Source organism: Micropterus salmoides, unplaced genomic scaffold (assembly GCF_014851395.1).
Source record: "Micropterus salmoides isolate LMB-PRFRI ecotype aquatic unplaced genomic scaffold, ASM1485139v1 Ms_hic_scaffold_10, whole genome shotgun sequence".
Classification (NCBI taxonomy): Eukaryota; Metazoa; Chordata; class Actinopteri; order Centrarchiformes; family Centrarchidae; genus Micropterus; species Micropterus salmoides.
In genome coordinates, this window is record NW_024040041.1 from 7,958,910 (window position 1) to 7,971,476 (window position 12,567).

The 12,567-nt window shown below is 39.3% G+C and overlaps 1 protein-coding gene across 1 annotated transcript; it reads right to left on the reverse strand.

Annotated features, from left to right (window-relative positions):
* Nucleotides 1-371: 371 nt before the first annotated feature.
* On the reverse strand, nucleotides 372-4,444 carry LOC119883240 (zinc finger protein Gfi-1b-like). The gene is made up of 6 exons (XM_038693807.1): nucleotides 4,307-4,444; nucleotides 3,223-3,503; nucleotides 2,726-2,886; nucleotides 1,112-1,255; nucleotides 818-983; nucleotides 372-728 (listed from the first exon to the last, which is right to left on the reverse strand). Exons 2-6 carry the CDS (start codon nucleotides 3,488-3,490, stop codon nucleotides 532-534), a joined length of 936 nt encoding a protein of 311 aa, XP_038549735.1. The 5' UTR covers nucleotides 3,491-3,503; nucleotides 4,307-4,444; the 3' UTR covers nucleotides 372-531.
* Between the last annotated feature and the right edge of the window lie 8,123 nt (nucleotides 4,445-12,567).

The following is a 12,567-nucleotide window of genomic DNA, read 5'->3' on the forward strand; positions in this document are numbered from 1 at the left end:
TTCTAATGTAACATCTACCAAATGTACTGTAATCTCAAAATAGACATCCTGTGTGTCATTATCAGTCATTTCTGTTGGGAGCCCAGCAGGAAGAATCACACACACAACTACAGTCACATTCAACTTTTTTAAACAAATTAGTTCCTGAAAATTACACCACATGACCTTCCTCCAAGAACACTGTTGCCTGGCCCATCCTGGGAAAAAGAACCCAATTATCATTTGTAGATGAGTTTTGGCTGTGTGTTTCCTGAAAGATGCCTCATAATGTTTTACTTGCACATGAGGTTTATGCCAAGATTCTTTCTAAACACACAAAACGACAACACAAACAGAGAACTTTTTAAATTCAAAAACACCAACCCAACATATTTACACAATCACATTTTATTAATATTTATCTTACATTTTCAGCCTTAGGTCTTTACTTGATGCATTTGTTTTTGGGTTTTTTTACAATTGTTAATGATCAAAAAGTATTTACAAATGCCATTTCACCCAGTTTTGCCATCACGTCATTGCTTCACAGATTCAGCTGCGAGTGTACATGTCTCCATAACCACACTCCGTCTCTTGGTGGCGCTGTAGGTCAACCCTGCGCTGGAAGCTGCGCTGACAGCAGGCGCAGCTGAAAGGCCGGTAGCTGCTGTGCTTTCGGCTGTGGGTGATGAGGTTGGAGCTTTGGCTGAATCCTTTACCGCAGACCTTGCACACGTGTGGTTTCTCACCTGATGGAAGTCCAGAGACAGGAAAGTTGGGCATGTTTCAGAGTTTGAGCATTTAACAGCATGCTTTTTTCACTGCAGTGTTCACTCACCTGTGTGTATGAAAGTGTGTTTCTTCATGTCTGACTTCTGGTGGAACCTTTTTCCGCAGTACTGGCAGGGGTAGGGCCTCGTGTCTGAGTGGATGAGTAGGTGTGTGGACAGGGTGGACGAACGCTTGAACACCTTTCCACACACCTTGCAGCCAAAGCTACGTTCCTGGATACACATAACACATGCCCACACACATAGACAGTAATACAAACCACTGCTTCATTCAGAACTCACAATTTACAATGACTCGTGTTTCTACTCGAAATTATCAACATAACCACTGTGTACTGTACCTTAGCTCTTCCACAGCTGCCAATTGCTTTGAAGCCAAAGGGCAGATTGGTCGTGGCTGTGGGTGATCTAATCAATGGGACAGAGAAGGTGTTGCAAACGTGGGCCTGCAGGCCATTTCCTGAAATTAGCGCTTCTGAAAGAGACTGAGAGAGAGAGAGGCAACAAGTGAAGAAGAAAAGGATGAATTAAATAACTCAACATTTTGGGAAATATATACACTTATTTGCTTTCTGGTGGAAAGTTAGGAAGATTGATTGTATTCTTGATTATATATATATATATATATATATATATATATATATATATATATATGCGCAAGCTATTACAACCTCACAATGTTCTTTTTCATGGCAATAGGTCACTGATAATGGTGTTAAGGGTTTTACTAAGGGCCTTTTCACAAACTAACATGAAGTTTGTGAAAGGATGTCCAGAACACATTGAAATTACAACCTTGCGATGTGCGTAATGAAGGAAATAGGTCATTGATCACCATGATTTGTTGAGGGTTGCTTTATAAAACTATTTTTATAAACTCAGGTGTGAAATGTTCAAGGGTGGTCACTCTATAATGGCAGTGGTTTTTTATAAGTTGAAATCCCAAAAAGTTTTTTGTGCTTTTAACGGCATCGTCATAGAAAGGAGTAATGCTAAGCTGGTTGCTAGCTTCAGCTTCATATTGCACAGAGTGGTATCAATCTTCTCATGTAACTCTCTGCTGTACAGTGAATAAGCATATTTCCTAAAATGTCAAACTATTCCTTTAACAGAAGCATTAGACCTGCTTTACCTGGTTGATTGGCCAATACTAGCTTATTGCAGATATATCTGTATTTTGGTTTCAGCGTATGTGTCAGCTGATACGGAACAAGAAAGGATGAAAATGTTTGAGGTGATTTAGAAAAAGTGACAACATAACAGAGTTTGTCCACAAGAAAGCAGTTTATTTTTCAACTACTGTGTATTTATTTTTAGATTTACTATTATGCTATAGTTATTACTATAACAGTTTTTTAATATATCATTGTTCAAATTTGTTAACAGTCAAATTTAAGAATTAAATTAGCTGACATATTGTATAGGATTTAGAGAAGCAAAATCATATAGCCTAGCACTGTTGTTGTTGCAGGGTCAGGCTTATGAGAGGCGCATGCAAGTGACAGCTTCTCGCAGGATTTTGACATATCTTGTTAATTCAGAAAAACAGAGCAAAATAATTTTTTCCCTTGAAAACTTACTCGTAATTCTGAGATAATTATCAGATCAATTCAGAAAAAACAGAGCACAGTTGTTTTTTTCATTAAAACCTTAATCTGTAACATTCCTGACAAAGGTTTCAATGTCATTGGGAAGAGATCTGTTTGGATAATAAGACACACTGCAAATGTTTTTTGTTACTATTCTCTCAACTTTGTAAATTAGCTTTATAAATGCATGCAGACTTGTATTTACTACTAATGACCAAAATGCCATTGTTTTGTAGATTTTTGAAACAACATGCTGTTCTATGGAGCGAAATTTGCTCATGTTCTGTATGTACTATTTTCGCTCCATAACAAGTTATCTTGTTGATACTGACATGTGTCAGTTCTTACGATCCAGAGGCCTCCTACCTTTTCACAGAGCGGACATTCACTGACAGGGGATCTGAGGTCAGTGTGGGATGTGTGGTTGAGTAGCATGAAGACCAATTTCTCCAGTTCTCTCTCTCTTTCAGATGCCTGGTGTCTGTCCACTGAGACCGGCAGAGGAGTGTCTCTGCTCTCCACAGGGGCTTTTGTTAGAACACGTAAGGATGAGGGTAATGGGAACTTTAGTACACAGAGAATGGTTGAAAATATGAATCATTAGGGTATTTGCTTAGAATCTTGTGGCCTTGAGTGAGTATACCAAAATGAATCTTAAATATTGAGTTTAACAGTCTTTTACAAAAACTAATGTCTCTGATAACTCAAGGTCTCCTCTTGCTTGTCATCTTCTTCCCCCCTTAAGACCAAGTAAACTGAATCAGTGAAAACAAGATTTTGACATGCCATCCAAAGATCACGTTGTACTGCAGTTTAAAAAAAAATTCACAAAAACAATTTCAGTTAGAGAAAGTGTTGGGTACCTGAAGGCCAAGTATCATCTGTTGGGGCACTTTGACCTCGGGCTGCCATCCCATCCCACGGTGAGCAGGCTTCTGCCAGGAGATCTTTGACCCCTAACATGGGGGAGAAATGCTGCTCAACATCTTCAGGATACCTCCTGTCCCGTCCCACTGCATGTTGCACAGGCTGTTCAGTGTCTGTTTGGGGCTGGGAGTGTTGTCTAAAGGAGTCCTTAGATGGGCCAAGGAGATGAGTCCTTTTGCTCTTGACGAGGAATGACCGTGGCATGGCAAAATGGTGACTGAGGGAGTTGAGAGAAAAAAAGAAATCCTGTAGAATAAACCTGCAGGAGTCTGAGAAGTCAGCTCTTTCATGTCACTTTTAGAGCCTCACACATTTAGATGTCTCACACCTGTTGGTGTTCAGTTACAATGCCAAAGTTTGAGGTTTCCTTAACAAATACATCCCGCCACCTGCACAAAGGTTTCAGGGCTGTCACTGAGGATAACCCTGCTGTGGTGTTTTCAGTCAAACTTTAAACTGACACTGCTAACTGTGTGCACTGTTACTATTTTATACTTAAATTTAAACTGCATCTAGCTGATTTAGCCTATTTAACAGCAGAAAGATTTTAAATTTGGGGATTTTATTTCCACATTACAAAAATTAAACACATCATTAACAAAGTGCTACATTTCTTCATTTGTAATCATGAGACATTTGGCAGATAATTTCTTGACACTGCTTTGGTACTTGTTGATTTTTACAAACAAGAAAGAGGAAACCCTGAAAGTAAAAATGAAAAGAGACAACGCGAGAGAACTACGCTGCAAACGAGTAAACACATTTTCCCAAACTTGTTACAGATTTTTGCCAACACACCCTCATCAGATTTTGTATCAGCCTCTGTAATAAATATGATTAATTAAGTAAACTCCTGATCATGTAAAATAACTGTTGTTGTAAGTCGCACAGAAGAAGTTGTAGGGCGTCAGTAGGTTGAATTTGCCACGTTGTAGGTACATTAAAAGTTAAAAAAACATGGACATTGAAAATAACCTTGATACTAAAACAGTAAGAATCCAGCTGAATTGCTGATCTTACCTCTGAATTGCACAGCTGAATGTTGAGAGTTTTTCTTGTGTCTTCGTTGCTGGCAACGTCCTCTTTTCTCTTTCTCACACCCATCGACTGATGACATGACACAAAGAGATTTGATTTGATTTTTTTTAACTGTTGCTGAGCATTGTGGGGCTGGTGGCATGGGAGGGGAAAATGCTAAAAAATTCTTTGAAATCACAAAGTAATTAAAAACTTTTGAAAATATATAGCTTTCAAAATATCCGCCCCACTTTTATCAGTTTGGGCTTTCTTCCTCTTCTGTTACCCTTATTTTTTACAAGCAAAGTCTATAGAAACATGCACCATGTCTGTCTTGTACAAAAGTTTGGGGACCCACTGTGAATAAGGTGTCATGATACCAAAGTCAAGATGAAACCACATTTACTGTGGGACCAATATGCTTGTGTCACTGCTAAGTTTACCACTATAATGAGTGACTCATAAATAAACTGAGCATCCTTTGGAAAGTTTGAATATCTCATCATTCTCATGTGAACATGTGGACCTTTACTGCTGAGGTGCCGTCTGTCTGTTTGTGCGTGTGTGTGTGCGTGTGTGTGTGTGTGTGTGCACTCATGCTATACTCAGCCATCCCACACAGTTCCATCTGAGTGGAAGGAGATCTTTTTCAGCACCTTCATTTAAAGCACTGAACTACAGCCTACCTTTTTGTCAGGAAGACATTGAAAACAATTTATTATTAAAATATATTTTATATAAAATTACAGCTTGTAAAAGAGGCAGATCTGGGGTTAGATTTCAGGGTCACTTAAGTAATTTACAAGCTCTTAATGAATTATTATTTGTATTATTAATATGATTTGCAAGCCATTACAAATAATACACACTTTACCAATTATTAATGTATAATTAATTATTATGTACTAAAAACTTTTAAAAAGTTGTAATTGCAAATATTTACCACAAATTCACTTGCTAATGAGCAGTAAAATATCTGCAAATATTTAAAGATGATAATTTAAGAACGTTTAACACCTATGGTAAAAGAAAAAAGTGTCCAATGGTAAAAAAAAAAGAGTCATCACTCAGCTTGTGGCTTGTCAATACAATATGCAAAGTTCCTTCTTCTTCTTCCTAAAAAGATTTGACGCATCCGCCCCCTGAACACATTTACCAGAACATAGCATAGCAGCTAACTACACCAGCCAGCACCTACCTGTCCAACAGAAAACAAGCCAGTTCTGCATCATCTTACTCTGCTGGCATTTTTGAACATCAGAGACCTACACACCTTTTAAGTGTGATGGCTGGTGACATGAGGTGCCATCAACAGATCAGAAATAAACAATACAGCCAGAATGAATAAATTATATTTAGCACTGAAAACCTTTCTTCTCAGAAAGAAAAAGGAAAATAATAAAATAGAAATATTGGAGAAAGAAATTAAGATTCACTGCAACATCAGAACCCACTGGAAACTAACTATAAAAAGCTACTATATACAGTACCATTTATAGGGCCATACATCAACAGGAAAGCACATCCTGGTTCAAACGAAAGAACACAAAATCAATCCATATGCAGATGATGTACTGCTTATGTAACAAATCCACAAAGCCTCTGTGGCTGGGGATACGCTGTCATGCAGTAGCCAAGTAATGTCAAGTAATAAGCTCTGAATCTGATTGAAATCAAATCATCAAGGGCAGCATACAAACTGAAACCATAGCATTTCTCAATGTAACTGTATTTTTGCAAACATCTCGTGACTCCTGATGTGAGCAGCGTAAAATGTTGCTAAGTTTCCCTTGATGTGCACATAGAGAGGCATGTAAGAGCACTGTGGTTGATGTGGTGGGGGGCTTGCAACCTTCTCCCAGGGGCTGTCAGGGAGAGCTGACGAGCAGTGCAGTGAGCTGAGACGGGCTGGTGGGTTCGGTGGGTTTCTGCCTCACTTGTCTTGGGGGGTTCAGGGGCATCTTGTTCTTCTGATTTTGGTAGAAAACTGCCTTTCTAGGAACCTGAAGCTCAGGGAGGAGGAGGGGAAGAAAGGAGTGCGAGTGCAGTCAAAAACTCGTTTTCCTATTGCTTTGTTTCTGATGTTCACTCACCATGTTATGAGGTTTTAAATCTGACTATGTATAGTAATTATGTGGGTATGAGTCACCTGAGGTGTTGAATATATACATTATTATAAATTACCATAATAGCATTTAAGAAATCTTCCCATAAACTTCTGAAAGAGGAGAGGAAAGCAGCCACCTCTTAAACAAATACTAGCGTGATATATAGATATTAATGTATAACAGAACTAGAAGATGGTCCACCAAATGGTCAATTGTGCCTATTTCTATTGTGATTTTTGCTAAACTTTACTGAAGCTGAGAAAAGCAATTTTAATATCTGTGAAGTAATCAATAATGTAAAGTATATGGGCTATGCAGGAACTGGCAGCATGGGCCACCGGGAGAAACAATATATACAACAAACACTATACTTTAATATTCATTGTACTGAACTTAAACCCATAAGCTCAAAATACTTTTTTAAAGTATGCACCAGGTGAGCAACTTTCATAGGAATGAACGTGGGCTTGCATTTGACACTATCCAGTTCTATTTACACATTATATATATATATATATATATATATATATATATATATATATATATATACACATATATATATACACACACACATACATACATACACACACTTAACAAAATTATAAACGCAACACTTTTTTTTGCCCCCATTCATCATGAGCTGAACTCAAAGATATAAGACTTTCTATGAACACAAAAGGCCTATTTCTCTAAAACAGCTGTAGCTCAGGAGATAGAGCGGGTTGCCCGTTAATGGGAAGGTCGGCGGAATCCCCGGCTCCTCCAGGCTGCATGTTGAAGTATGTCGAAGTATCCTTGGGCAAGATACTGAACCTGGTGGCTGTTAGTTTCTGTTTGCATTCATTCACTGAATGAATGAATGAATGAATGCAGATGTAGTGTATAAGCGCTTTACAAGTACAGAACAGTTAGAAATTCACAAATCTGTGTCACTGACAGGTGTGGCATATCAAGATGCATGGGTATTGCACAGGTGTGCCTTAATAAATAAAAACAGCACACAATAAAAACACTCGAAAATGTAAAAAAAACAACCACGAAAGGTCATGAATATCAATATCACTTTTATTATACAGCACACTCAAAACAACCAAGGTTGACCAAGGTGCTTTACAGGTTAAATATACAGCAATAAAACAGTAATTACAAAGTAAAAGTACATCAATAAAACATAAGTCATAAATGTACACAACAAATATTAGTGTGCTGACACAAACAAACACGCACATGCACACAAAAACGACTAAAAGCGTGATCCCCTCCATATACTTAGATACTAAGTCAATTGACTGACTCTTATTTAACTTATGTTTTGGCATTTACCAAAATCCTGTAATTATCACTTGTGGCCTTGTGGCAGTTATATAGCCTCGCTTTAAGATAAGTTTATACATGATGGGTAGTATTACTCAGCCTGTTCTCCACTGGAAAGTACGACAGCATATCTCTACTCTACACATCGCGACAGCGGTAGGCGACTGGTTAGCATTATCCAAAACATTGAGTAAAGTCTGAATGCATTGCTCTTGGTGCATGTTCGGCGTCAATAGCTACCGCTGTCAATGTTGTACATCTAAATCACACAAATTACAGAATGTTACACGTGTGTAAGTTAGGTTATTTGTCATTCTACATAGGTAACGTTAGCCTACGCCAACAGTGGCTAGCGTAGCAGGATTAGCATTTTTTTCCTTTGGATAATGTAAGCTAACGTTACTCATAGACTGTATGACGCTACTGTGTGTTCGTTTTTTGTGAAGCATTTTGCAAGGGCATAGGATTGCATTTGTCTTAACATGCTGTCGACGCTCAGGTTATTTATTTGGCCAAAAGTTGATAAAATAAACATCTATATCATTTAGACCGTTCGGTGTAGCTTTTCACACTTAACGTTAAAAAGTGTGCAAAGACTTTGCTGGCTGTATGAATTGATCTTAGTTGAATTGAAGTTTATGTACTAGTACAGTGTTTCCCAACCCTTTAATCTCGCCCTGCTTCAACACAGCTGATTGAAGCAGCTTCAGGATTCATAATGAGTTGATAGTTTGAATCAGCTGTTTTGGAGCAGTGAGATATTTAACACACACGGTTACTTAAACAGTTATCCACATAAAGATACTACTCCTCACCACAGCCACTGTTGGCATATCCTAATATGCGTGATTTAGATGTACAAATATTGATAGCGGTAGATATTTTGATGGAACATGCCAAGAGCCATGCATTCAGACTTTTAAAAAATTTTTTGGATAATACAAATCAGTCACTGCTGTCAACTCCTTTTCTAGCTGTGTAATCTGTGTATGTACAGTGAATAAAGTAAAAGTATTATTACAGTAGGCTGTTGTCTCCATTCATTATTAAAAAGTGGATATTTACTAAAGTAACGATATAGGTATGTGGATTGCATGTGTGTTCATTTTTACGGATTGTACAGTTTGATAGTCCACATAGTCCAGCAAGGTTCTGGTTACGGTCCATAAGGAGGGTCTGAGCTCCTCATCATGCATCTGTGGGGGTCAGTAATTCATTTACCAACAACCATTATTTTTAATCACAAATGTACATTATATTAATAAGATAAACACACATTTTCCAAACGAACTATACTGCGCACTGCATGAATGTCATTACGACACGATTAATAATTAATGTACCATCAACAGCGGATTTGCGGTCTCTCCTTGATGTCTTTGAAAGTGTTGGCCATGTAATAAGCAATGAAGTCTCTGTCCAGGCTTCTATCCATCCATCCATCCACAGTTTCCACAGTTGTCCATATTTCCTATTAAATTCAGCTGCTTGCAGTAAAATGCCATAGTATATTACTCTTCAAAGGTAAATTATGAATGAGAAGTGTGTGTGTGTTTCTTTTAAGAAGCCTGGAAGAGAGGCTAAGTTACACTCTTAATCAACGACAATGTTTTTCTGTGAATGGATGTGGCTAGCTGTATGGACGGAATTAACGTCATATTTTGACAGAATAAATAAATAGTGCCTGTGAAAAAAGATATTGTTACTAGTTGAATGATTGAAGCGATACATAGTGGGCTTTGTTGCTACATTGGCACGTTAAGTGCTAAGTAGAATAAGCTCAAATCAATATGCTATATTTAAGGAATTAGCTTGCTTGTTTCCTGTTACAATGTTGACCGAATAATTAAATATAAATCAATGACAAAAACCCTCCCCCTATGTCTACCTGATTAAACTTTATAATTTTTTAATGCGTTTCCTGTCAAATCGCATGCTTTTATTTTGTAGTTTTTGCGTGTATTTCCTTTCCTGACTGGCCTGACAGAGGAGGTCTGCAGTTTTCTACTAGATAGCCTATTTAATGTTTTCTATAGGCCTAGTCAATAAAGATAAAACATTTGCAGAGATTCAGGAGCACACAGAGACCGTTGCCATGGTTACAGCACTGCATCCTCGCGGAGCGCTTGTTGGCCTGTTTGTTCAGCTGAGAAGCACAGTGAGACCCCCGCCACACCTGCAAAAGAGTAGGCTGCGTTGGAGGAGCGTTGCTCCCTGTCTAAAATGGCTTAATATACACAAACGCGAAAACAAGTGGCCTGCTGCGTGGAAGCTCTTAACACCGGTAGAGAAACAGAGAGAGAACGTGTATGCAGAGGATGCACCGATTGTCCTGCTTGCTAGATCATAAAAAAAGCTTGTTATATTATAACTGCTGCTGGTCAAGTAGACAATTAACAGCAGACCAAAAAGGTCTGCAGGGGACTGGGCCAATCCGCTAGTGTCTGTGACTCAGGATGGTTGCAGTTCTGGCTCAGGTGTCTGTTGCAGCACAAAAACTAAAGTCTTAAAGGGCCCAAATGGAAGGATAAATAAAGTTTACATTACCTCCACAGTGGTTGCACCCCTCTTCGTCCACGGAATGGCATTTTTCTTCAACAGGCCCCGCTGTGTTGTGTCTGTGTAGTCATCCTTGTGTTCGCTGCAAATGCGGTAATCTTTAGCACGTAGTACTTGTATGGGAGTTTGCACATCAAGTTGAAGTACAACTAGACACAACTGCAGAATCTCGAGGTCATGGAAAGGATTAAAATTTAAGTTCTTGTATTTTCGCATTCTGTTGCCACAATTCGGAACAGCATAAACGCCAACCATTTCACCATTTCTTCTTCACTTGTGAGCAACTCCGATCTTCACTCTTCACGCACTACACTCCTCCCACCTGCACGCTGCTATTTACCTTTTTCCAGCAACAACTGAGTTCCCACGGGACTTCAGTGCGAGACTACAGCTAGTCGTCTAAAACACTATTTAGGTGAATTTAAACAATGGCTAAGATGCTAAACGCATGTTTTTGTCATGTTCATGTTGGACAGACATTTTAATTTCATTTTGTTTCTGTTAAGAGGCACAAAGACACTCTTTATGTATATGCCCCCATAACTGCCGTTTTAGCTGAGTGGGAGCTCTGGGCATTAGCTGTAGCAGCTCCGTGTTGCAAGCACCAATCCGGTTTGGTTTTTTTCTATGGACAGTACTCACAAAGGTATAATCAAGATTATCATGATCAAGATTAACTTAAAAATTGCCCGGAGTTCTCCTTTAAGTCGGAATGTGGAATCAACATGGACGCTACTAGAAAGATGTGATGGATTAGCATTATTAGCAGAGCGTATAAACAACACGCAGACATCTAGTTCACTCTACATGGACAGCAAACTTATAGTTAAAACCATATTACAAATTACATGTTTGCAAAATATGTATATGCAATACGTGATTTTGGACGAATCAAAGTTCTGTATACTTCTTTATGTCCCATGTTCACTTTATTTCTCTTTAATAAAGATTTTTGGAGGAAAAAAATATTCTGATTATTCCGACACCACATCAATGCACCATCGTCACCACTCAGCCCTCCCTTTCCAAGCGTCGGCTCTTGTGCTAAAAAATATGTGTGATCCTCCATATGTCCAAATTTCACTCCTCTTACTTTAAATAAACCAGTTGACTTCTACTACTACTAACATTACTTGTTGTTCTTCTTCTTCTTTGAACGTATTCAACGTAGTGACGGAACACTTTCTGTAGAGGCTTTTGTCCATTTGGCTGCTGTAGAAACATGGTGGCGCAACATGGTGATGTCCATGTTAAGAGGACCCGTGTTTTATGTAGATAGAAATGTCTCATTGTAAGGTAATAAAAACACAGTTCATTATGAAAGGTCTCTGTACACCGCTAAAAACAAAGTTATGGATATTATATTGCATTTCTGTCAATAGAGCCTCCTAAATATTACACACTGAACGTTTAAGACACTCAGGATCAGAGAATGGATTTAGATGTAACCCAGAAGGGTCAGGAGTTCGCTGTAGCTCAGCAGGGACAGGAATTGCTGTTGCTCGGCAGCAGGGACAGGAGTTGGACGCACTGCCGACTGGAAAACAGACAACTGGTTTCCAGTTGGCGGTCCGGCAACTGGAAGCTGGCTAGTTTCACTAGCTAAGCAGAAAAACAATGTCTCTAGATAGCTGAACAGCTCTGTCTCAATGGTACCAGGCAACAAAGTCTCTGAATTGCTCGGCACCTCTGTCTCTGGGACACCAGGCAGTATTGTCTCTAGGATGTTGTGCACCAAAACCTCTGCAGCACTGGACGGGGGCAAGGGGGAGAAGCTGGGTGTTGATGAGGACGAAGTGCTGAGCAGCGGTGAGGCACTGGGTCTGGACAGTAGAGAGGAATGACAAAGGTGAGAACCACGTCTCCTTCTTGAAGACTCCACTGAAGATGAATCTTTAATGAAATCCGACAGGAAACTAACTAGAACTTAACAAGCCGAACGGCTAGCTGGCTGGAGACCAAGCAGGCTCTCGGATTTTGTAGCAGTTTCACAAAAACGAACAAACGAGAGATTGATGTCCCATGCCCTTGGGGTGGCCATCCTATGAGGTAGATGGGAGCCCCGAAGGGGAGACTCATGATCCACCTCGGTTGAGCAGGAAACAGGGACAGGCTTAGGAGCGGGTGCTAACAGAAGGTGGGACAGGTGGGAATAACAGAGCACAGGTGATACACATTAGAAAACCAGGAACAGGACAACTACAAAGTAGAACAGTGACCAAGAACACCCACACCCCTGAACCATGACACAGACAGGTTTTCAATTAAACCAATAGTCCTAAC